Source organism: Eublepharis macularius, chromosome 5, assembly GCF_028583425.1.
Source record: "Eublepharis macularius isolate TG4126 chromosome 5, MPM_Emac_v1.0, whole genome shotgun sequence".
Lineage (NCBI taxonomy): Eukaryota > Metazoa > Chordata > Lepidosauria > Squamata > Eublepharidae > Eublepharis > Eublepharis macularius.
The window spans coordinates 3,349,221-3,374,878 of NC_072794.1; the positions used below are offsets into that span (position 1 = coordinate 3,349,221).

The 25,658-nt window shown below is 49.3% G+C and overlaps 1 protein-coding gene across 3 annotated transcripts in view; it reads left to right on the plus strand.

The window, feature by feature from the left end:
* The window catches only part of ELL (elongation factor for RNA polymerase II), a 47,006-nt gene extending 22,031 nt beyond the window's left edge, over window positions 1–24,975 (plus strand). For 2 of the 3 annotated variants that reach the window (XM_054980220.1, XM_054980222.1), the window contains exons 3-12: window positions 136–257; window positions 568–731; window positions 3,873–4,126; window positions 4,919–5,046; window positions 8,582–8,678; window positions 9,946–10,414; window positions 15,507–15,573; window positions 15,753–15,924; window positions 16,713–16,757; window positions 22,058–24,975. In XM_054980220.1, coding sequence (XP_054836195.1) covers window positions 136–257; window positions 568–731; window positions 3,873–4,126; window positions 4,919–5,046; window positions 8,582–8,678; window positions 9,946–10,414; window positions 15,507–15,573; window positions 15,753–15,924; window positions 16,713–16,757; window positions 22,058–22,174 — 1,635 coding nt within the window. In that variant the 3' untranslated portion in view covers window positions 22,175–24,975. The remainder of the gene's footprint in view (window positions 1–135; window positions 258–567; window positions 732–3,872; window positions 4,127–4,918; window positions 5,047–8,581; window positions 8,679–9,945; window positions 10,415–15,506; window positions 15,574–15,752; window positions 15,925–16,712; window positions 16,758–22,057) is intronic. The other variant, XM_054980221.1, reaches the window with a different exon arrangement.
* Window positions 24,976–25,658: the final 683 nt, after the last annotated feature.

Genomic DNA, 25,658 nt, shown 5'->3' on the forward strand with positions numbered 1-25,658 from the left:
CAGCACTACCAGGCTGGAGGGGCCAATGACCTGAATCCATGTAGAGCAGCTTCGTGCTTTCTCTGAGTCCTTTCGGCCATAAACAGTCAGGATCACTCCATGTTTCTCTTACTTTATCTCTTGCTTGCTTTGCAGCACATCTCGATTCCCAGGCCGGACTGTCTGACGGAAGCGCGAACGTTCTCATTTTATCTCTCCCATATTGGCAAGGACAGCCCCCAGGGGAGTTTTGACTGCCTCCAGCAGTATGTGTCCAGGTGAGTGGGGCTCACGGCCCCTGCCCGAGCTCGCTCGCTCGCTGCTGCGGCGGCTGCTGCTTCTGGAGATGAAACTCCATGTGCACACAGGCACATGTGTACCCTGGGCACCGCTTGCAGGGGGGCGCTGTGGCCTCTGCCCTAACTGGCCACGTGACGCTGGACCAGCCAGGCCTTTGCTGTGATCAGCAGGGCTGCTCTTGCGTTCAGGACGCGTGGATACGTTCACGCCTCCTCCCCATCCCTCCCCTGGAGGAGCTCCTGCCACCTGTTTCCTTGCTGGTCGTTTTATTTTATTTTTGTTCCACAGTGATGGGGACATCCGGCTGGATTGTCTCGGCAGCATCCAGGACAAGATCACCGTCTGTGCCACGGACGATTCGTACCAGAAGGCCAAGCAGAGCATGGCCCTGGCAGAGGAGGAGACACGGAGTAGAAGTGCCATCGTCATCAAGCCTGGAGGCCGCTATGTCGGTAGGGGGGGGCGCAAAGTCTGAGCGCTGCGTGGCATGCGTTTAAGAGGGTGGGATATTCTGGAATGGTGAAGGCAGCTTTCCCCTGTTTTGTTTTTCTGTTTGTTTGTTTTTAAATAATGGGAGGATGTCCTACTTGAATCCGGACTCCTGTGGTGGGTGGAAGCAGTGCTGCCTGTGCAAGTTAGTCGTACTGTGGTGGGCGCACGTGCTGCAGCACCCTTGTTGAGGGCCACGTGGTGTGTGTTGAGGGGTGTCTTCAGGGGGAAAGTCAGAAATGGAAATGGAAAGATCCACTATTGGAAAAAAACTGGCATTTAGTGCAGGTGTCAGTTGGGGTATGTGTAATCAGGCAAATTCTGAAAGGGACTTTTGTGAACAAACTGGTTACAAGTAGAACCCTCCCCCCCTTCCACACATGCATGCGTGCATGGTCCTTCCTGTCCTGTGGTTTTTTAACATCCGTAGACTTCGTAGCACTAAAAAGCTGCTCTTCGACAGCAAACTCAGTAAGAGCAAGATGGCAGGAGCAGAAATAGACTGCCTTCGCTGTGAATCCGTAGCCTTTTAAACCCATCTGCCTGCTTTTGGATATGTACTGGGTCTAATTCAGGTTCATATACTGTGACTTTCGGCATATGCTTGCAATAACTACAGCAGTTGCGTTATCACCACAAGGCGCAAACACACGCAGAGACCTTTTGTTTTTTCAAGTGAAAGGATTCAATATTTAAGCACCTGTAACGGCTGGACTTCTTGCCCAAGGCATGCCTTTCTGGTTCACAGTTGGAGGTTTTGTTTGCTTCCTGCAAAGGAACCCCAGAGAAGCAGTGGGTGGATGGGGCTCCTTTTCTCAGAATCCCCATTCTTCTTCTTCTCTGCCCGGTCTCTTTCTCCTGACACATTTCAGGGAAATGCGAAGACTTGTATTTTGAGTACACATGTGAAGGAAGTACAAAGCATAAAACAAACCCACAGGCTGCTGCTTCTTGCCCTCCATGCCTCTGACGAAGAGAACTGTGATTCTCGAAAGCTTATGCTACAATAAAGTTGGTTAGTCTTAAAGGTGCTACTGGACTCTTTTTGATTAGGCTGTTGTTTGTTCATGTTGGCAGCCTTCTGTGACAGCTTTTTAAAAAAAAAAGTAATGGTCACTTAAATGTGTCTTCTGCATAATATGTTCATTTGGCCCCTAACTGTCTACAACAACGTTTACTACATATACAGATTAAGCCAGATGGCCAGATAATCCTGTGCAGGGGGCCAAATTTCCTCCTCCAGATCCTTCTGGACCTGTTCCTGATACTTTGTCCAGACCCCTCAGGAGTTCCTCTGCTTTTGCAAAGTATAAAGAGCAACTGGAGATTCTCCTCTGCCCCCCCCCAATACCACTAGTGGTTTGCAGTTTACCAAGTTATCTCTGACTCATCATTTTGAATCAGCCAAGCACTTCTGCCTGGCCTTGGGTGCGGGGAAGTCTCAGGAAGGAAGAGCCTGGTGTTGCTGCCTGTTGGGGAAAGGAGCAAGGCCCGTGTTACAATTCAGATTGGCAAATGGGCAGTTCTTTAATTCCCCCCCACCCCCCCACCCCCATTAAAGTAGATATTATTGATAATCCAGGGCTCCCCAACCTTTTTGAGCTTGTGGGCATCTTTGGAGTTTTGAGGATCAGTGGTAAATGCTATCTCAAAATGGCTGCCATGTCGAGCCAAACCCCAAAATGCCTGCTGCAAGAGGTGGAGCTGAAAGGAATAATTCCCTCCCTCCTCACCCCTCTTGTAAAGAAGGAAAGCCTGAAGGTGGAATGGTGGAACCACACACTGACTAAAGGACGCCAGGTGCTTACCAGTCCTCCTGTGGAAAACCCTTTTCTTTGAATGAGGCAGCCAATAACAAGCCCCGCCCGCCCACTTCCTAAAAAGCCTGGTTGTTCCTTGAGCTTGCAGTGGAATGGGGGGGGGGGCGCACTGGAGTCCCTTGACAATTACAGTTCCCAGGACAGGGTTCTCTTGGGGTGTGTCATCAATAAGGTTTCTATTGGTTATTTGAATAGTTTGAGCTTATATGTTTGCTATCATCTATGTGGGTTTTAATCTGTTCCCCATCTTGAGCCCCAGGGGCCTGAGACAAAGGCAGGCTTATAAATGTCTTAAAAGAATAAGGTCTCAGCTGCTTTTGGTTCAGAGCAGGGGGAAAGGTGTCTGGAAATTCCCCTTGCAGCTTGCTGGCTTCTGACACCGGCGCCTAACGCTCTCCTTTGGAACTGATGTTTGCCTGGCCGTTTGCATTGGGCAGAGCTGGGAACTGCAATATTCTTTTTCTGAAAGAGATCAGGCATGCCTGGCTCATGCCCTTCTGATCTGGCAGCACCCCCCCTTTTGCCACATCTTAGACAGCCTGCGTACCCACACATCTTGTGACCCAAATTGGGGGGCTGGATCAATCCCTTACAAGAAAGCTAGTGGGGCCTGCATGGAGGGAGGAGCAATGATGAGGAAATCCCCACCTCTGCTCTGTTTCCTGGGTGGCTTTTTTGATCCTCCGATCCAGTGTGTGCAAGGACCGGAGAGAGGGGGGGGGGGTAAACATGCCACCTGGGAGTTTTCAGAGGGAAATCAGATTTGAGGATACATACTGTTTGTTATTGGGGGGGGGGGCTTATAGGAGTAAGGGGAAAGAGGCTTTTTCAGCACAGAGGGCTTCTTAAGTTGCTCCAGCGAGCAGAGTGGAGATGAGGGCTGGAAGGAGGCACCCCTGATGGCACCTGTCCTGTGACTCCAGCACCCCTTCCAAGGGCCAGTGTGGTGAAGCGGCAGGAGTGTTGGACTGGGATTAGGAAGACCGTGGTTTGAATCCCCATTCAGACATGACGCAGACTGTGCGACCTTGAGCCAGAGGCACTCTCAGCCTACCCCACCTCACAGGGCTGTTTTTCTTCCCTAAGCATAGTGCTCTGAGCTTCTTGGAGGAAGGGTGAGCTAAAGCACCCAGATAATGCACAAGGCAAATTTTCCTTCCTCATTGGTCTTGGCTTGAAGGGTGTTGATGGACCACCCAGCTTCATTACTTTCTGAAGACCTTGGAGGAAAATCCTACTTTTGGTCAACTTTTGCATTCTCCCCCCCCCCCCTCCAATCCTTAGGCAAGAAGGTCCAGATGCGAAAGCCTGCACCAGGAGCTTCGGACACAGTGCCCTCACGAATACGGCCAACACCTGTCAACCCTGCCAGCGCCATCAAGAAAGGCAACAGTGCTGTGTCTCAGCGGCCCTTCAGAGACAGGCTGGTGCATTTGCTGGCCCTGAAGCCTTATAAGAAACCAGAACTGATCCTGAGGCTGCAGAAAGATGGCCTAATGCAACATGATAAGGATTCCCTGGATGGTCTCTTGCAGCAGGTGGGTCTGTGCTTGGCATAGCATTACAAACACCCCTTTCCCCAGCTCTGCAGTCAAGAGGTGGGCTTTGTTTGAAGGAAAAAACACCTTCACAGAAAGTTTGGCTGGTCACCATTTGAAGTGATAGCTTTAATGGAGCCTTCACGTGCAGCAGCAGTGTACCTGAATACTAGTGCTGCTGCTTTTGTACTCTGGGCATAGCTTCCTGAGGCATCGCACTTTCGGCTGTGGGAAAACGGGGTGCTGGGGTGGGTCTGATCCAGTTGGACAATTGTAAATTTTGAAACATTTCTGGAAAATAACAAGACTGAAATGGGACACCATCCAAAGCAATTGGGAAGGACAGAAAATCTGCTTGGCTCGACAACATATCTCTGGCTTTGAGCATTTACCAGGACTGTGCAGGCCCCCCCCCCTCCACACACACTCTAATTCTGAGACGTGAATAAATTACGGGGCTTTCCCCAGGCTCCGTGGTTCCATTTTTAGCAATAGAGGTTTTCTTCCTGATAAGAGGGCTTGTCTGAAGTTCATCTCTGCATTCATAAGGGTCAGCAACTTGCTTTTAAAAAAATGCAAGCATCAAGTTTTTCAGGGTTCTGAGTTCTGCTGTGGTGGTGAACTCCAAATGTGTGAAATCTTCCATAGAGCCCTGTGAATCAATCCCATAGAGTTGATGGGCAGCTGCAGTGCATGTCCAGTCAGTGTAGCTTCCTCCCAGAGTGCCTAAACATTTCTTACCTGTCCCCTGTCCTCCCTTACCCGCCCCCCCCCAACCCCCACCCCTTACAGGTTGCAAATGTGAACACTAAAGATGGCACCTGTACACTAAAGGACGGTCTCTACAAAGAAGTGCAGAAGGACTGGCCGGGGTATTCAGAAGGAGACCAGCAGCTGCTAAGAAAAAGGTTTCTTTTCCGGTAGTAGATCCAGGGTCTATCTCAGGACTGGGACCACCACCTTGTTGTTGTTTTATGTTCTCCAAAGCCTTGGTGGATTGTTACTAGTAGTAACGGGTTTCTAAGACGTGTGTAACTTGAGCCCTGCCCAGAGTGTCACAGTCTTGGGCCAGGTTCATACATGCAAGCGTGTTTGAATGCTGAGGCTGCAGAAGGGGCTGTCCTCTGGCGGAGGCAGAGTGGTGGGTTCTGGCTTCATGTTTTTTTTTAAAAAACACCCCTCTTCCTGCTGTGTTTCCTTCTGCTTGCAAGCTGGAGTTTTTCGCAAGGGCTGGTGTTGCAAAACGGGGTCCTCTGTCTAATTGACACCACCCAGTTATCCCCTCAGGTGGTCTTGCCTCGGCCGCTTGACTTCCTTCCCTGCATGTGTTTCAAAGAACACCTTCCAGAGTGCCCAGCTGTGCATTGTGGAGGAGAACGGAGGAGAACCAGGCGAGCTGCTCTGCTGGAGAGCTTCTCTGTCATTACGATAGTTGGAAGGGCCTCTGGAATGCCATTTGAAAACCAGTTTGGGGGAAAGGGTCCGGGGCTCAGGTAAGGCAGGAAGATGAGCCTGAGGATGTTGGGCTCAAAGGAGAGAGCTTTTCTAACAAGTAAAGCCTTTCAGACGGGTGGCTGCGTTGGTCTGCAAAAGAATACCAAGATTCAGGTCCAGGAGCACCAAAGTCCAACAAGATTTCCAGGGGAGGAGCTTTGGAGAGTCAGAGCTCCTTTTGTCAAATGTCGGACAAAGGGAGCCTTGACTCTGGAAAGCTTATTACGAGGGATTCCGCACAAAAAATCCGCCTCAAACGATTGCTAAAGTGCACTGAAAGTGCATTATCCAACGTGTGCGGAATCAGCCATAGTCTGGACATCTTGTTGGTCTTTAAGGTGCTCCTGGGCTCAAACTGAAACGTTTGTTGCTGATGAAACTTACCACAGATTTCTCCAGGAGGTGGATCCAGGCGAGTGTTTCAGTGGTTGGAGAACGTGGTTTGCTTGTCAAAGGATTTGGTCCAGGCTTCCTGATGATCCAGAGAACTGCTGCCGGTCAGACCACTAAGCTAGATAGACTGATAGTCTGACTAGATCCCAAGGCAACTTCAGGGGGCAATGAGCAAAAATCCGTGGCCATTTCCTCCTGTAGTCAGAGGGGCCCAGAGGGAGCTCAGTGGTCAAGTGCCTGTTTCATTTGCTGAAGAGGCTCCAGAGCTGCTCCATTTTTAAAAAGAACTCACCTAGCAAGTGCAGGCAGGAACTTCTCTGGCGGAGTCTGGAGAGCTGTTGCCATTTCAAACTGGTTGTCCGTCTAAGGTAGCTTCAGATAAACCTGCCGCTCCTGTTACTTTCAGTCCACAACCGCCACCCGCTCATGCACATGCGCGTGCACACCCATCTCTGCAGCTGCGGCACTTTGTCTGCCATGACTCCATACAGAAAAAGCACAGGATGTGTCGTTGGGCTTCCTGCGATCTCCACGTTTCTGAAGCATGCCTCTGCATCTGCGGGCCCTTTTGCCCTCAACTGGATCTGTGTTTAGGGATCAGTTCACCTGAATGTGTGCAGAGAGAGGGAGGAAGTGCACCCACCACCACAGTGTAGCTTGGGTGTTTCTGGCTCCCCCCCCCCATCTCACGTTTTTCAGCAGTTCATTGTCATTTTCCATTCAACTCTTAATTTGGCATTGAGGATGTTTGCATTAGTTGCAAGAATCGCTGGGGCTTGCCTCTGCCTAGGCAAACGCCTGACATTTCGAGCTCCTGTTCAAACCAACAGCCTCTCACCTCTGAGCCAGCTGGACTCCCCAGCTGAGGAAGCTGTTCAAACCCAGGAAAATGAAACAGGCGGAGAGAAGAAGCCCTTGTTTACCTTCAGCCAGAAATAAAAAGGCAGAAGGAACAAGCCACAGCCCAAGTGATGGCAGGTTGAGTGCTCTCTTGCTCAATGGCAGGGGGTGTGTGTGGCAATTGGAGTTGCAGGAGGAACTTCCTCTCCCCCCACCTCCAGGAAAGAACCAGCCTGCAAGTGGATGCTGTTGAATAGCACGGATTGTTCTAGGTATACTTGGAAGTGTGGGTTGTGCCAGCGGGGTCAGGCACGCGTTGCTGCCTTCCCCAAGAGTAAAGCTCCCGAATAGTGAACCACAAACCGTGGGAAGGGGCAGATTTTTCCCAGAAACCCCTCCCCCCCCATGCCTCTCTTTTTTTAATTCTCCCCAAAGTGTTGTTGCTGTTGTTTTCCCCTGGCACTGTTGCTTCACTGACTTTTTATGTCTCTCCGAGGCTTTCTTCTTTCCAAACAATCCCAACTGGAAAGCCCATGCAGACTGAGAGTAGTGCATCCTTCTCTCATTACAACAGACAGGGCTTTTTTCCAGCTGGAATGGAGTTCAGGCACCTCTTGAAAATGGTCACATGGCCAGTGGCCCCGCCCCCTGATCTCCAGGCAGAGGGGAGTTTCGATTGCAATCTAAACTCCCCTCTGTCAGGGGGCGGGGCTACCAGCCATGTGAGCATTTTTGCTGAGGGCGATTTAAACTTTAAAAAATTCCCCCCTTGTTCCAGCTGACCCAAAGTGATGTCATTGTGCAGTCCTGGGAGCATGCACGCACTTTTCCTGCGCACATGTGGTACCAGGGGCACCACCTCTTGCCAGGAGTTGTCCCCTATGCTGGCAAACCTACTGAGTTCCACCACCTCTTTTCCCAGAAAAAAAGCCATTCAAATAGATAAAGACTTCCGTTCCCGATTTGCAGGCCTGACCCCCCCCAAAAAGCTGAGGTGGCGTCCGAAGCCCATAACCCTTTTAGTTGAAGCATGACCATGCTGTGTCTGATATTTAGCTACAGGGATCCATAGCTATCCAAAGCAACATCCTGTTCAGCATTTCCTTCAGTTCTCTCCTTAGAGTAACTTGGAGAGCCCAAACATTGGGTCCGTGAGATGAGTGAATCAGAAATGCAGTAAAATGGGGAGAACCCCAGCTCTTGCTCTCTCTCACCTTGAATTTCCACCTGAGCCCCACATATTGTTATATTGATGTAATGGGAATTAATAGATGACTGTAAACGAGTGACAGCTACTGAAGTTTGTCTAATGAGAGAGCCAGTTTGGTGTAGTGGTTAACATCGCGGGACTGTAATCTGGAGAGCCGGGTTTGATTCCCCACTCCTCCACTTGAAGCCAGCTGGGAGACTTTGGGCCAGTCACAGCTCTCTGGAGCTCTCTCAGCCCCACCCACCTCACAGGGTGTTTTGTTGTGGGGATAATAATGACATACCTTGTAAACCACTCTGAGTGGGCGTTAAATTGTCCTGAAGGGCGGTATATAAATCAGATATTATTATTATTATAAACCAAAACCAAACATGGTGAGAGGTAGGCTTGAGTCCGAGCCAGAATTGAACCCCAAATTAGTTTTGATTTCCATATAACAACGCTGTGGAATTTGGTAACTTGCTTTGTCGAGCCCAAGGTCTGACCGCTCCCCAATCCTCCTGCTTCTTTTCCTTCAGGAAACTCTGCCCACCACTGAGTGCCAGCTGCCCCCCAGAGAACCCTGCTCAGAGTCCACCAAAAGATGGTGCCAGTTTATCCTCTTCCCCTTCCCAGGTAAGCAGTGGCAGCTCATCTGCTCCTCATTTCCCGTGCTGGGAACCATGGGGCTGGGGAGCAGTTCTAGATGTGCAGGGGCCAGGGGGTTGAGGGGATGCATCCCTCACGGAGGAGGGGAGCAGCTTTTCACAGAGATGGTCGGAGCTTAGAGATAGCATTGAGGTGGAGTCTGAGAGCCGAGTTTGAATCTTGGCTACATCATGTGCCCTTTGGCTAGTTGTGGTTCTCTGGGCTCTCCAGGGTAGTCCTGATACCATGGTCTCTCTTTCCCTCCCCTGCTCCTTGTGGGTGGTGGCCTGTTGTCTTTTAGCTACACCAGTTCTTCACTAGTTGTGTGTCTATGAATGATCCTTACAACAATTGTGTACTGCAAAGGGAATAAGAGAGGCTTTGTCAGCAGTAGCTCTTTCACAAAATGCGTGCATGCAGATCCATGGGGATAAGGCTACAATTCACACAAATTAACACGTTTAGTTATCCTCCCATCTTAGATGAGCATACTCAGACAATAAACTGCAAATCACATCACATCTGTGCCGCTTGGTAAACAGTGTCCTTGGATTCTGAGCTGCTGCTGCAAATCATGTTTGTGAGGAAGCAGAAGAAAAGAGGCAGACGGGGCTGGGTCTTTCACGTGGGCCTGCCCTTCCCCTGTACTCAGAGGGGGGTCGTCATGTGCATCAGAGGAGGGCTCCTGGCTCACGAGGAAGGGCCACCCTCAGCAGATCTCAACTCCCAGCTCTAAACCAGCGAGGGACGTGCCCTGCTTCAGTCTCTCTTGATCTGGTAGTTAATATGTCTAACGGAGGAGAGCTGGATTCAAATCTCCACTCTCCCTAAAGCTCCCTGGGTGACCTAGGGCCAGGTACACAAAACATACACGCTCTTGGTCTGATGTACCCCGCAAGGTGGTTGTAGGGAGTAAGGAAAGCTGTGTGCATTCCTTGAAGGGAAGGGCCAGATATTAGTCTAATTAAAAGAATACAACACAGCAGAAATAGTGGCCCATCTCGTCTGCAGAGCTACAGCAGAAAGCCTCAGATTGCTGCTCCCTCGGCTCACTCCTTGGCATCTCCAGTAAGGATCAGGTTGTAGGGGATGATGGGAAAGAGCGCCGCTTGGGCTCCTGGAGAGCTGCTGCCAGTCTCGGTAGGCAGTGCTGACTTGGTCAGTGGTCGGATCCCATGTCCAGGCAGCTGCATGTGTGTTTGTCGGTTTTGTTTGGGGGGTTGCTCAGTGTTTGTTTCTGTTGCCTCACCCCCAGAAACGGTCTCAGCTGTCAGAATTCATCGACCCCCTCTCCAACAAAAAGCCAAGGATCTCTCACTTTACACAAAGGACTCCGCCCGTTTTCAACGGCAAGTTGAACTCTGCCAATGGGAAGGAGGCCTCTTTGTCCGCCGCAGTGGATTCAGTCAGCTCCAGCTCCCTTTTGCCACCCTTGGAGCTGCCCAGGCCTCATGATCCCCTTGCTGACATCGGCAACGACGTAAGCCTCAATGGCAAAGACTTCGAGACGCCTGAGCCGGCCGACAGGCTAGCGGCAACTCGGCCAGCAACGGACTGTGCCCAGCTGAGCCGGCACAATTGCGGCTTGCATTCAAAACCGAAGAAGAAACTTAAGAAGCACAAAGAGAGGGAGAGGAAGGACGAGGGGGAGCAGGCCAGAGGAAAGCCACCCTGCGCACTCAAAAAGGATGGTGAGAAAATGGGGCCCTCACAGAACGTGGCAGGTGAGTGCAGTTGGTAGAGGGGCCACAAAGAGCATCCTTTTTTAGGAGGAGGAGGGAAAGCAAACCTGCATCCTGTGATGCCTTGTATGGATCCTCTTAGCCCAGAACGGGGCTCAGTTTCAGGAACTGTGTTTTGCCAAAAAGTGGTGGTTTTCTCATCGCGGAGCGGTCCTCCAGGCCCCTTCCAGGCTCAGGGAAATGGCTGATAGCAGGCAAGCGTGCCTTCTGAGGTGGATGGTCTGCCCTCTGCCGGCTGTCCCTTGTGCGGTGTGAAATGATGGGCACGCCCCAAATGTGTGTTCAGCGTGCCAGAGCAATGTTGTGAGGCCCAGCAGTCATGAGTGAGTGTGCGGCCTCCGTCCAAGAGCGTGCGGGCGGTGAGGAGCACTTTCCTCTAGAGCTAGGAAGTTTTTGAAAGGTGTGGGTGTGGGGCCTGGCCTGATGAGGAAAGCCAGAGGGCTGGCATGCTGGGGCCGCTGTGCGCTTGGAGCGAGGGGATGACGTGTGCTTGTGGGCCCGCCATGGGTGGAGTGTCCATGTGGCCGCACACTCCCTGAGCTGGTGGAGGCAGACTGCTCCTGGGTTCAGCGCACACCAGTGCTAGGGCTCATTCTCCCCTTCCCTCCCCTTCTGATCTTGCGCCCAGCTCTGGCATCCTCGGGCCCTTGTGTAGCTAGAGAAGAGGGTTCCCGGGGCCCTTTTGGGAAAGCTTCCTGGGGGGAGACAGGAGACTAGAAACCAGCAGTGGGAGAAACCACAGAGCAGTGAGTAGGCCTTTGAGTCCGATGGCCCCCCTCCTCATCAGGCTGAACCGCTAGCAAAGAAAGGTGAAGAGAAAGATGGGGGTTGTGATGCAGCTTGAAATGGAGGAGGCGCAATATCATGTGGAGCAGACGATAGAAATGTAACGCCCAGGTTATCGCTGGGTAGCCCTGCACAGTTTAGCCTCAGTTGCCTTTTTGCTGAGTGCGCTCCCTACCCTTCATCTCCACCTGTGCACAGACATTTTTCCTCACTTCCTCCTCACCCTGTATTCCACCTTATGCAGAGCCTTCTGACCTCTTCAGAGGGGCAGTGGCCAAGGAAGGTCTTCCCAGACAGCTGCTGCCTTAAGAGCCTCTGACTAGGACCTGGGCCTGAGTTGTCCTTCTGGCTGCATCACTGAGCCCCAGGCGGCAGCAGACCTCTCTTGCAGCAGCCCAGTCACGCTGAAAGGCTTCCTCCGCTACGGGGCCTTTTCCTCCTTGCTGCTAGCGTGTTGTGTCTTCTCCTCCTCATTTTTCTCTTTGGTAAATATCCAGCCTTGCAAAAGATCTCTGTTGAACTTGCAACCTGGTTTGCAGGGAAATGGATGGATGAGGGTGAAAGAGATGTGACCTTCACTCTCGTTAGCAACAGCAGAGAGAGAAGATAGACAGGAGTCTGTTGGTCTTGTTAAATATTGCTGCTGTTGGAGTCGTCTTTTCTCACGAGCATTCACTATTTAAAAAACTTTCCTGTTGCTGCTTCCATGCAAAATATTTTGCCTATCAGGTGTGCTTCCTGTGTATGGCCAGTAGGTGGTGGTCAAAGGCCAGCCAGCGCTTCGCCTCTTTTCTCTTTAGCTTAGTTTCCATTTCCCACTTACAAACCGACCCTGTCCCAGAAACCAGCTGTTCTCACACACTCACCCCCAAATTACAACCCAGAGGTAAGTCTGTGGAAAAGCCCTTGAACTTAGCTGTGTGTTTTGTGGTTCCGGCAAAGAGACATCTTTGGAATGGTGGTAAATCTATGAGGCACACTGCAGAATGCAGCCCATTGTTCCATTAAATGTGTTAAAATCCAAAGAGAATACACCTGCCAAACGTTCAAGGTATCTTCACCAATGATGCTCAGCTCTAGCACCAAATTATGACTTTTGACTGTAGGTGAAGAGGCCCAGTGCTCACATGCGACCCCCCCCCCCAGCCAATCTGTGCCTATAATGTCTTCTACTTCTGTGCAGACCACCATATTTTGCAAATCTTCCTTCTGCTACGCCTTTATCCAGCTTCCGCTGAAGACCTCCATCATCCTGATCTCCCTTGAGGCCTGGGGGGGGGGGGGCAGAGGCAGCTGCTGTTGCTGCAGCTCAGGACCCTCTCCCAGCTTCTGGTTGTTGATTGGGAAGAGGGCAGGAGGCATTTGTGTGGCCCTCCGCCATGCCTGGATCCAGACCATCCCAGAATGCCCACCCACCCAGCAGTACTTCATGGAATGTTGTTGTTTGCATTCGGTGACTTAATTTTTTTATTCCCACAGTCCACTGATATATTTCTGGCAGGCTGAAAATCTGAATTAAATGGGGTTGGGGAAGCAATTCCAGCATGAGGCCTGTTACCACAGCCCTGCGAACATGTGAACGTGCCATTTCAGATTGGTATGGGGAATTAGCTCACTTGTTTGTGCAGGGAGTGGGAACGGGGCTCTCTACCTATTGAGGTGGCTGTGAGGAGCCACGAGCAGCGCAATTGAGCAGGAGAAGGACAGCGGAAACTGACGTTGAAGGTTTAAAAGGGAATATGGAGGATTGGGTACAAGATTAGGAGAGGGGAAGGAACTTCTCCTACTAGCAAAGATTAAAACAAAGCACAACCAACTAGCACATTTCCAAACAATACCCCCAAAACATCAACCAAAACTGCAATTCCAGTGGCAGCATCAGGGACCTCTGAGCTTAAAGTGTAGATGTGGGGGTGGGGGAATAAGGACAGGACACGAGAGAAGTGAGCGCCTAGGTTTTCTCTCTGGAGTGCAGTGTGAATTGGAAAATGAGGGGAGATGGATTAAAGGTGTGTAAAAATCAAGAGAAGAAGACAGGGTCCAGCATGCAAGAAGTCTGCTGCAGTCCTTGGGAAGCCCAGAGAGACCAAGTGACTTCAGCGAGGGTAAGCCAGCCATGGGGCTGGGGTAGCAGGTGGGATCCAAAAACCAGCTACCAAAGTTAGGGGGCTAAGAGGTGACTTTCATGCACCTCTCGTTGCACTGGGAGGAAGACAGTATCTCTGCTGTGACTGGATTGGTTCCAGGCTAAAAACGTTAAACCTGATTGGAAGGTTTGAATTTTAGGGAAGTAGAAGGTGGAGGGAATTCCAGATAGGGACATGACTGGTTTAGCTAACAGGTAGCCAGCTCAGGCTTGCTGGACAAAGACTTGATTGGCTTGATTGAATCAACAAAGGCCAGGAGGCCAGGAGTTGGCTGATGCCCTGGTCTTCCTTTTGATTAAGTAGCTCAGGGAACTCTGCATTGTAAAGCAGATTCCTTGATGGTCCGGAAAAATTATTGCCCAGCAGACTCTGATCTTTAAACATGGCCTGAATTGTGATGACCCTCAGGAAGCCAAAGAATAGAACTGTTGTCAAGGGAGTGTCCAGGCCCCCGGGGGAGGCTGGCTACCTTCCTGTGCGCGAGCCAGCATTTCCGTTCCTGCTGCCTGGTCTTAATGTCTCAGTTGGATATCAAGCATGGTCTCTCTCTCTCTCTCCTGCAACCCCAGACAGCATATGGCGTGAGAAGTCATGGGGGCGATCAGAAAATACGGCTGCTGCCCAGGGTTGCTTTGAGGGTTATAACTGAGCACACACACACACACACACACACACACACACACACACACACACACACACTAGTTGAGGGCAGCAGCGGCTGCATTCGGGCTCCTTAGGATCTCTTAGTTGCAGGGCCTCGGAGGGTCCTAGGTAGCCAACGGGGCTCATTTCTAAGTACAGTTTGGGATGATGACCTGGTCTGCAGGGGAATAACCAGAGGGGGTGGGGTGCTTCCTGGGGGGAGGGGGAGGGGGCCTTCACTCGTGTTAGAGAGAGAAGAGAGAGAGAGAGCGCTGCAGAAAGGAGTGAGAGCAGAGGGTTCCTCCCCAACGCTGGTTAGGCCTTCACAGAAATCATTCTAAAACGATCAAACCCTTATTAGACTTATCAAAGAACCGTCAGGTGTGCCTGCACAGCCAGTCATCAACGTACAAGTAATTCTGATCAAGAGACACACACTAGAAAACCACACCGAGAAATCTTTTCGCAAAATGTCTGGTTGAGGGAACAAGTAAAACTAGCCCCGAGTTCAGAACAGAAAGTCCCTTCAGAATGCCGGGGGGTGAACTGAAGGTAGGACACTCTGGCAGTGATTTTGGCACCAATGGGAAGACCTGAATCATCACAGAGCCTTTAACAGCCAGATTACATTAATGGTCAGTGATTGCATCCCATGTGCCAGCAGTACAAGGAAAGAGGTACTTTTTTTCTTCCAAACTGGTGGTGCTTGATTTCCTTAGTCCTGCTTAGTATTTTTTCCTGCAAAAAGTCTTTTTCTTCCAATGTATATTGGGGGGGGGCAGTTTGCAGGTTAAAATAGGGAGGGCTGGCAACAGGCCCATTCAAATGGTGCCAAGCTGTGGCTGGCTTGTGGCGCTGAGGGTGTGGGTAGGAGTGCTGAGAACCCTGCTATTGCTTCCAGGCATCTTAAGGCTGCTGAAAGCATTGATGAAGTTATAGGTAACTTGGTAGCCTGTTAGCATGGGCTTTAATGGACTGACTCCCAGATGATATTCTTTAGTGGAGAAGGTCTTAGGCATTTGTAGCTTGACTGCTGTCTTTAATACCCTCAACTCTGTGTGAATTGTGCCATTGGAGACCCAATGTATGGCTGCAAACCTCACCAAATTACAATGGCCTGGTCAGGCATTGCATTGCATCTAGAGGCAGTAAATGAAGGTGTCTGAAGGGACTGGATTTCAGTAGGACAGCAGACTGCCTTGTTCTTAATGTAAAAAGCGTGCCCTTAGCACGAATATTTTGTGCTGCATTTGCATTTTTGTTCCTGTGAGGAATCTCAGCCGTTTGGCATGTCACGTTTTCCTCTTTTGTGATTTGTTCCAGTGGGCTGCATCTCAAAGGGCCAGTCCCCAGCGTGGACTTCAGAGAGCCAGCACTCCGTGGCCTCAGAACCTCTTCAACTTTATTTCCTAAGAATTCTTTCTCAGCAGGGTGTTGTGAGTGCTAGCAGTCCTCTTGAGAAACTGACGGCTTGTTTTCTCCCCCTCCCCATTTCTCAGGTTTAAACGGGGCTTGTAACAACTGCAGTGTTCCAACATCAACCTCCGAAATGCCGGATTATTTGCTGTGAGTCTCAGAGGCTTCCCTGTCACTGCTTTGGGGCTTGGTTTGCCGTGTCCTTTTTGAACTGACATAAACTCGAGCTGGGCTGCTTGAGGAAGTCTCAGCTCAGCTTACAGGGGTGGGGGTGTGCAAGCTTTTAAAATCTTGGTTTTTTAAAAAAAAAAATCTTCTCACTGCTGCAGCAAATACACTGCCGTCTCCTCCTCGGAACAGCGGCAGAGCTACAAGAATGACTTCAACGCCGAGTACAGTGAATATCGGGACCTGCATGCCCGCATCGAGAGGATAACTCGCCGGTTCACACAGCTGGACTCGCAACTGAAGCAACTTTCGCAGGGCTCCGATGAATATAAGGTGGGGGCCAGGAGAGCAAGCCATACCTTCAGCAAAACAGCACACTAGTGTGTGTGGGCAAAGCTGCCCCTAGGACAAAGCAGCAACAGAGGAAGCTTCAGGGCGAGCTGGGAGCAGTCTTGGGCTCCTTGGCTAACCTGTCACATGTTTACAAAAAAAGTGCTAGGCCAGAACAACTCTGCCTAGCCTCCCACCCACCCCCAGCTTCTGTGGCATGTACTCATAGCCTTGGGAAGGCAATGGCGCCAGCCAGAAAAATGCTACCGTGGCTCAGGTGTCAGATGAGGATCTGGGCAAGCCAGGTTCAGAGCTCTGCTCTGCCATGGAAGCTAGTGGGAGGCCTTGGGCCAGTTGCTCTCTGGCCTCACCTGCCTCCTGGGCAGCTGTTAGGATAAACTGGAATAGGAGAGAACAGTGTTGTAAGCCGTCCCCATTGGGGAGAAAAGCAGGGTAAAAATATCTACAGAAACAAAATTTCCACTTGGATCAACTCTCCTTAGGTGAGAGTGGTCAGTGGTCATTTCAGGATTGCTTCCAAACTGTATAAAATCAGCAGGCACGTACCTGAGCAATTTCAGAAAAATAAAATCTATGACTTCTCATTCAGACTAAGCAACAGGGCTTATATCTGAACTGCCCCTTAGATTCCCTGCAGGTGGTGAGGTCTGGCATCCCCTGATTTCACCAATTTCTGCTTGAAGTCTGGGACTTCATGCAGTCACTCCAGTCTTCAGTTTGCTTTTTAATTAGAGCTCAGGCTAACGCAGGGTGTGTTATTCCCCTTGCAGACGATCCGCGATCAAATCTTGCAGGAATATCGGAAAATTAAAAAGGTGAGTTGGCAGGCAGAACTACATGCATCCCCTGGAACATGCTTGTAAGGGAAGAAAACTCACCTTTCGCTGCTGTGGATGTCTCAGACTGATGAGGAAAGATGGTTCTCCTCCTAACCAAATGGCATTTAAGATGCTAAAAGCCTGCCATCCCTCTCTGCTCCCCATCCTGTTTCCTTCTTTCAGGTTCCTATTTTTATTCTTTGCCCTTCCCTCTGGTGCTTTCTGGCAGCTTGCTCCACAAAGCTACTCTTGTTCCCCAGACCTGTGAGGTTTTAATCCTAGCCAGATTTGACACCTTTCCCTTTTGCTCACAGAAGCCTCCAACTGCTCTGATGGCTTTGTAGTTAGAACGGTCGGTGAATGTTCTGTGCTGTCGCAGCAGCTCAGCCAATTGACTATGCCTCCAAAAGCCCACTGCAATACAGATCGGGTAGAGCCTTAGCTCGGTGGGCTGCCTATTCCCATAAAAACCTAACCAACCTCTGTGATCATCTTTGGAGGCCCTGCTTCAGGTGCTCTGGCCATCTGAGGCTGTGTGTGTTATGTGCCATCAAGTTGCCTCCAACCTATGGTGACCCTATGCATGAAAGACCTCCAGAACGTCCTAGCATTAACAGATGTGCTCAGATCTTGCAAACTGGAGAACACGGCTTCCTTTATGGAGTCCCGCAATCTCATTTTAGGTCTTCCTCTTTTCCTACTGCCTTATACTTTTCCAGAGAATCTTGTCTTTTCATAATGTGACCAAAGTTCGATAGCCTCAGTTTTGTCATTTCATCTTCTAGGGAGAATTCAGGCTTGATTTGATCTAGTACCCACTTATTTGTCTTTTTGGCTGTCCATGGTATCTGCAGAACTCTCCTCCAGCACCACATTTCAAATGAATCCATTTCCTTCCTGTCAGCTTTCTTCACAGTCCAACTTTCTCATCCATACATCGTAATGGGGAATACCATTGTTTGAATTATCTTGATCTTGGTTCCTAGAGAGACATCTTTATCCTTAAGGATCTTCTCTAGCTCCCTCACAGCTGCTCTTCCAAGTCTCAATCTCCCTCTGATTTCCTCATTGCAGTCTCCCTGTTGGTTGATGATAGAGCCAAGGAATAGAAAATCTTGAACAACTTCCATTTCCTCATTGTCATCTTTAAAATTGTGTAACTCCTCGGTAGTCATTACTTTTGTCTTGATGTTCAGATGAAATCCTGATATGGCGCTTTCTCCTTTAATCTTCATCAGTAGTTGTTTCAAGTCTTCACTATTTTCTGCTAATAATGTGGTGTCATCTGCATATCTCAAATTGTTAATGTTCCTCCCAACAATTTCCACTCCATCATCTTCTAGATCGAATCCAGCTTTCCTTATGATATACTCTGCATAGAGGTTGAACAGGTAGGGAGATAATATGCATCCTTGTCTGACACCTTTGCCAATTGGAAACCATTCTGTTTCCCCATATTCTGTCCTAACAGTAGCCTCATTGTCAACTTTAAAATTGTGTAACTCCTCGGTAGTCGTTACTTTTGTCTTCTTGATGTTCAGATGAATCCAGGGTACAGGTTGCGCATCAAAACAATCAGATGTTGTGGCACCCCCATTTCTTTTAAGACTGTCCATAGCTTTTCATGATCCACACAGTCAAAAGCTTTGCTGTAATCTATATAAAACAGGCTGATTTTCTTCTGAAATTCCCTGGTATGTGATCTCTGGTGCCTCTTCGTTTTCTGAATCCATCTTGAACATCTGGCATTTCTTGTTCCATATATGGTAGAAGTCTTGGCTGTAGAATTTTGAGCATCACTTTGCTTGCATGGGAAATTAACACAATAGTTGCTGCACTCTTTGGTATCCCCTATTTTGGGGATTGGAATGTAGACTGAGCATTTCCAGTCTGTGGGCCATTGTTTTGCTTTCCATATTTGTTGACAGATTCTTGTTAAGATTATGATGAACTCCATTTCTGTAGCTTGAAATAGCTCTATTGGTATTCCATCTACGCCAGGTCTTTGCTTCTCTCAATTGCTTTGAGTGCAGCTTTTACTTCACTTTCTAAGATTTCTGGTTCTTCATCAAAGGACTCCTCTTCAAAAGGAGGCTAGGTGCCTGAGGCTGATGGGTGATCTGAGGCTAGATGAGTGACAACTTGAGAAAAGGCATCTTTAGTCGTGGCACCAAAACTTTTCCAAGGGAGATTTGTCTGCCCACTTGCATAACTGTCCTTCCCCCAGCACGTGAAGACTTCTCTGTTTTGTTGGGCATTCCCTCACTGGTTTCCAGTGACTCTTCTTCCTATATATGTGTCTTGTTTTAATTGTGTTTACATGTTTTTAATCTTGTTTTAATGTTTTTGTTTGTTTGTTGCCAACTCTGGAGCCTAGAGGCCAAGGCCTTCCACTGATGCTGCCTCCCAGCACTGGTTTTCGAAGGTTTACTGCACTTGAATGTGGAGGTTCCCTTTAGTCCCCGTGGCAAGTAGCCACTGATGGATCTTTTCTCCATAACTGTAAAGTCCCAGACTTTCTCCAGCCTTTCCTGGTAGGAAAGCTTTTCCAATGCCCTCGTCATCTTGGCTGCCCCCTTCTGTACTTTTCCCAGCTCCGCAGTGGCCTTTTGGAGACACGGCAGTCAGAACTGTGCGCAGGATTCCAAGTGAGGCCACACCCTTCATCTCTGCAGGGCTATTACAACCTTGGCTCTTTTGTTTCCAACCCCTTTCCTAATAATCCCTAACACAGAGCTTGCCTTTTTCACGGCTGTTGACACTTTCATTGGGCTATTCACTATGACCCCAAGGTTTCATTCCCTCTCGGGGTCAAACTGATCAAGATGCCAGACAAGCTTTCATTCCCAGTTTTTCCTGGGAACTGTAGTTTTCAAAAACAGAGCTGTGGGGGATCACTGAGGGGGAGGTAGGGTTCCCTCCCAATTCTCTGACATCTCTGCCTGCTCGCTTCTTCCCCTACTCTAGGTAGCAGTGCAGCAGTCTGGGGATGTGGGGTTGTGGTGTGCCTCCTCTGCGTTCCTCCGGCTTCACTCCCTCCAGGAGTCATCCAGAACACACGGGGGGCGGGGGACCGGCCAAGCAGCCGGCAGATGCGGTTGAGGGCTGCGGGGGGATTTTTTCTCTCCCCCAGCGATCCCACATGGCTCTGTCTTTGAAAGCTACCATTTCTAGGTAAAATTGCATCATTAGACACTGGAATGAACTTTGCAAGATTCACAGTCATCCTGGGGTTTCACCATCCTGAATAATTTGGTATCTGCAAATCTGGCTACTACACCACTCGCCCACAATTCAAATCATTTATGAACTAATTAAATAAGCACCGGTCCCTGTACTTTCCTCATAGGAAAGTGAACTCCACTGCTCACTTCATTGTGCGAATTGTCCATTTATTCCTACTTTCTGTTCCCTGCCATTTAATCAAATTTTAATCCACAAAAGGACTTGTCCTCTTATCCCCTGACTGCTAAGGTTACTCAGGAGTCTTTGGTGAGGTTCCTTGTCAAAGGCCTTTTGAAAGTTCAAATGTATAATGTCTACCAGGTCACCGGCATCAGTATGCTTGTTAACTTGCTCAAAAAGCTCCAAAAGGTTGGTGAAGCAGGGCTTTGCCTTGAAGAAGCCACGCTGATTCTCAGCAGGTTATGTTTCCTCTGTGCTGAATAGTTCTGTCTTTAATTATAGTTTCTATTAATTTGCCTGAGGCAAATATTAGGCTAACTGGCCTGTAGTTTTCTGGTTCCCCTGTGAACTCCTTTCTAGAGTAACGCTTGCTACTCTACATCTTTCTAGTACAGTGGTTGATTTTAGTGATAAGTTACATACAGTAGATCAAGAGTCTCACATTTGAGTCCATTAAGACCTGGAGGCTTAATGGTTCTTATTTTCCCGAATAGGTCTAGAATTTCATCTCTTGTCACCTCAGTTCTGCTCAGTTCTTCTGACTCCCTCCCTGAAAATAGTTGCTCTTCTTGGGTACATGCCTCACACTTTCCACAGGGATTTGACTCTCTGAATCTTCCTTTCGGCTTCCTTCTAATTTGGGCCCCTCATTTTTGTCAAGTTCCCTCTTTGGAAATCGAATGTTACAGTTTGGGACTTAAGGGGTAACTTTCCATTGATAAAAATGCTGGACAAGTGCAGCAACATCTACCTCTCTTTCTGGGATTTGAGCCCCACTCAGAACAGAGTCGAAGATCACTACTAGAGATGGGCACGATCCAAAAAAAATTAATGATCAAGCTGATCGTGGATTGGCACCGGCAACGATTCTGATTTAACAACCCGTACCGAGCATCTCCCGTTCCCAATCCGTGGATCGTGGAGGCAAAAGTGGAGGGGTGCCCCACTGTTCCCAGCGATACAGGAACGGTGGGTGATGCCGGCGGCATCTGTGTTTGTGTTTGGCCGTCTGTGTTTGCCCGCAGAGCTGCCTATCAGGGTTTGCAGGGATGAGATTGGAGTGCCCATGGCTACAGAACACCCCCTTCCCCCTCCCTCCCCTGGGTGTCTTCTCCCAACTGGTGACTGCTTTGCTGCTCTGTGGTTGGAAGGAATCCCTGCTGATCAAGGAAAGCTGGGCTTCCATTCTGGTTTCCAGGGCAACAGAAGGAGGGCAAACAGAGCTCAGGCATTCCCCTGGCTCTGTTGCCAGGGGAATAGATTGCTGGTGCCTGAGTGTCTGGATCCCCGATCCGAGCCCGATCGCCCCGATCCAGGCCCCTCCCGATCGTTGGCCATGGACGATAACGATCCGCTGGGTCACGATCGCGTGATCGCCATTATCGTGTGTTTTTTTCGATCGTAATGCAGATCGTGCCCATCTCTAATCACTACCCCTCTGGTGGGCTTTACGACCAAGCATTCCAATGCGTAGTCACTTATGCGGTCTAACAACCTCTGATGGCCTACCTCTGATGGCCTTGGCTACTTTCTGCCCATGGGAAGTCACGACTGTAATCCATGGCATCTCCACCTGAAGGACCTTGGGAAGCAGCTGCCAGGAAAGGCCTTCTCCGCCTGAGAGCTGGGAGAGTTGTGGCCAGTCAGAATAGATGATGCTGGGCCAAACGGACCAAGGATCTGGCCCTGTATAAGGCATAGGACATTATGAGACTGTTTAAATAGGCTGGCTTGCTCACAGGACAAGGTCCTTGGCTTCAAGGGTTATGTGGCAATGAGCAGGTAGCTGGTTAAGAGCAGGTGATGGTGGCATCCCATCCGTAGGCCAGAGCCCTTTCTATGCCCCCCCCACAGTCCTGTGTCTTTTTTTAAACAAAAATTTATCTTTGCAGACGAACCCAAATTACAGCCAAGAGAAGAACCGCTGTGAATATCTTCACAACAAACTAGCCCATATTAAAAAACTGATAGCTGAGTATGACCAACAGCAGTTCCAGCCTTGGCACTGATGCTGGGGCTGTGGGCACTGCTCCCAGTGGACACGATTCTGTGAACCGTTTCTGAAGGGAGAGTGGAAAGAATCGAGATCCTCACAGAAGAGAGGAGAGCCGGCCTTCCAGGGCTCGAGGCCTGAGTCCCCCACAGAGAGGCTTGTCCTTGTCCTTTTGCTGTAGGAGCCAGCCTGGCAGCAGCCTCCCTCTTTTCTCTCTCTCCGGTCATTAAAACAAAAACTAAAGGAAAGAAAGTTTGCTCATTTCTGAATGCCAGCAGATGACTCTGGAGGGGGAAGGAGCCGCAGCACGGAAGTTGAGTGTCTTCATGAGTTTGAATTCCAAGCTGGAATTTGGAGGTGTTTGGGGCCCGCAGCGACTCAGCTGTGGATCCTGTGCCGCTGACCACAGCTGATGGCAGAAGCTGCATGGGTGACCAGCTTTTCCCCCGGAAGTGAGGAAGCGCCTGCCTCTCAATCCCCATTTTGCAAACCTCTGCATATGCTGTCCATTAAATTGTTCATAACTCAGCGCTCTCGCCTTGTTTTGTATTTCGGTCCTCTTTCCCCATGCTTCAGAGTCGAGGGCCTGCGGGTGAGTCCTGGACATCTGTCTTGGCCAGCTGGCATGGTTCTGCATGGCTCCCTACAGCACAAGTCATTGCCATCAAGCGGGGGGAAGGGGGGGAGTTGGTTCTGGCTTGTGTGGTTTTGTATACAACGGCCAATTTTAACTCATTACCTACCAGTGGGTCTGTTTTCCTTTTTCCAAAGAAGTCTGTCGTACAAAAAAGGTACCCTCTTCTCCCTCTGTTCTTGTTCGGATCTCTTGCCAGACCCCTGTGTTGCAGCGTTGACTGTTTTTTCAGGCCCCCCTCCCAATTTGGAGGTTTCCCTGTTTGTCACCTTTAAAATGGATTATCTGTAAGAAACGGAGGGGGGGGGGCAGTAAGTGGATGATGGGGCACGTTTTTATCTTTTCGTAAATTTCCCAAAGGAAACAGCGCAGGATCAAAGAATGCACCTCAAAGGAGGGTGCCTAAACGGCTGTGGAGAATCTCTCTGGCCAGTTCGCCCCTCCCCCTCTCAGTTACCAGCCTGGGGAGGATCATGACCCTAAGCCCCCCCCCCCCTTTAGTGAGGGGTTTGGGATCCCTGTCAGGAATAAGCTGGCAACCTCTCCTGAATCCTGGGTGGCCATTTGGGTAGCTCTTGCCTTCCTGGCTTGAGATCCAGGCCACTTTCTTCTGCCCCTCTGGGCCTTCGGATGGGCGGGGGGGGGGTCCCCGCTGACCCTCTGCCTGGGCTCCAGCCTGGGCTTACCCTTGACATCCTTTGGGGAAGTTTCTCTGCTGCGGCTCTCCATGCAGTTCCTGAACTGGATACGGGCTGCAGTGGGAAGGGGCAGTATATGGTTTTTCAGTCATGAAAAACAGCGCTTTGTAGGTGCTGGGGAGGGGGGGCATAAACACAAGAAGCATGGCTTCCTCAAATCACAAGTGCACAAGCAGGTGTGTTTGGAGGTGGGGTTAGATTTTGTGACTCTGGCAGTGAGATGACAGGTGCTTTCTCAACGGGGGTGGGAGGAGCAGGCCTTTGCAGACGTTAATTCACCCCCTCAAAACAGTGCCACTTCATGGTCTCCCTAGTGGGCAGTCACTTCGTAGAAGTTGCTGGGCAGATGGAAGTCTTGCGTTCTGCGTGGGCACAGTCGCAGCAGCCAAAGCAATAAAGTGGTCATTGGCCCAAAATGTTCCGGAAAAGATGCTTGGCACTTACCTCAAACCCTCCCCTAGGGGGATGCATGCCTCCCCCCACTTTAGTCTGTGAGCAGATTTGTGGTTTTGCCGTCTTACTAATGGCTGATCTCTTGGGGGTTAAAAGTCTGGGGCTGTGCAGCTGTTTTATTTGGGGGAGGGGGGGGACCTCTTCTTACTAATGTGGGAGTTTCTTTTATTTGCTACAAACCTATGACCAAGATAATTTAGTTTGAAAATACCAACCAAATTCCTCTAGGAAACCAGCAGCAAAAATAAACTGGTGGGAATGAGGTAAAAGTTTGCCCGGTGAAGAAGAGGACGTTCTCAGTACCTTAATACTTTGAAATTTGCAGGGGGGGGAGGGGGGCAGTATCGGAATATTTTTGGAGGGAAATTATTAAAAAGAGATGGATCTCAATACTTTATACAATTTAACCTGCTATATATATTTTTGCAGATGAGAGTTGGATACAAAGATGTATTGTGTACATTACACAAGTGTGTGTTTTTTGTGTGTATATACAAAATAAATATATTCTGGAATTTTCTAGAATTTGGAATAGAAAAATATTTAAGTAACTGTCCAAAAAGGGGAGGGGGGGACTCTGACTTCTGCTGTTTTCATTCATGTGTTTAAAGGAGCATAGTTTTATGGGAGGGGGCTTTTTTTCTTTTAGCAATTTACAGCACTCTAGGCAAAAACTTGTGCTTTTCTGGGGAGGCAAGGTTATAGAAGCCCATTCGTAAGTTGACTGAATACGATCTAACTTATTTATAAAGTGTGTTACTTTTCTAATTGAATGACAGATAAAGATTCTTTGAGCCATGGAGTTTTGTTTACAAAAAAAAACCTTTTTAAAAAGAAAAAAAGCTTTTCAGTCTGCCAAAATGTTAGCATATATGAACAGCATACAGTCTTTTCAGCTTTCCTAATTTTTTTCTTTTAAAAGCTCATGTCTGTGTCTCTTTTTGTATACACCTGGGGGAGGGGGGGTTCAATGTGGACTGCTGATTTTTTTTGCAATGTTTAATAAAGTTCATTGTGTACTGGACATACTAATCATTGTGTACAGAAGTTTTTCACTGTTCTACTTGGCACTGGTGCCACACTTTTATTCATGCATTCTCTGTCATTATTACAACAGCCCCATAAGGTAGGCCCAGTGTTATGGTCTCCCATACCGCAGATTGAGTGCTCAAGCAGTCTAGTGAGACCATGGCAGAGGCAGAATTGGAGCAGATGACTCCCAAATCTGTCTGAAGGGTGGTTGTCTAAAATCTTACAAGGGGCACGAGGAAGGGGCACAAGAATGCACAAAACACTTGGTAATGAGATTGCAGTGGGTTCCTTTAACATTTATACAAATACAGCAATAGGAAGGAAGGGAAATTAGAGATGTGAGGAGCGTTTGAGAATGAAATGAGGCAAGAGCCCCACTGCCCCAGTTTGGAAAGAGGACATCCCCTGTCTTGCAAGCGGAGGGCCTTGGGCTTGCCTTAGAGCGTTGGTGGCAGAGGCAAGGTGCGTGCACTGCTGCTTTAGATTCATGAGTTAAAATGGTTGCCCAGGTCGGCATTGCAGCTGAACTGGAGGGGTTGGGGGTTGCTGTCCAAACTGAGCTGCATTTATGCCACAATTCTGCTGAAGTCCAGGATGTGAACTAACAAAAACATCTGGAAAAGTTGCTGGCCCTCAGAAACTGGTAGGTGTGCATGAGAATACCAGGGGCTGGGGCTTCAGGA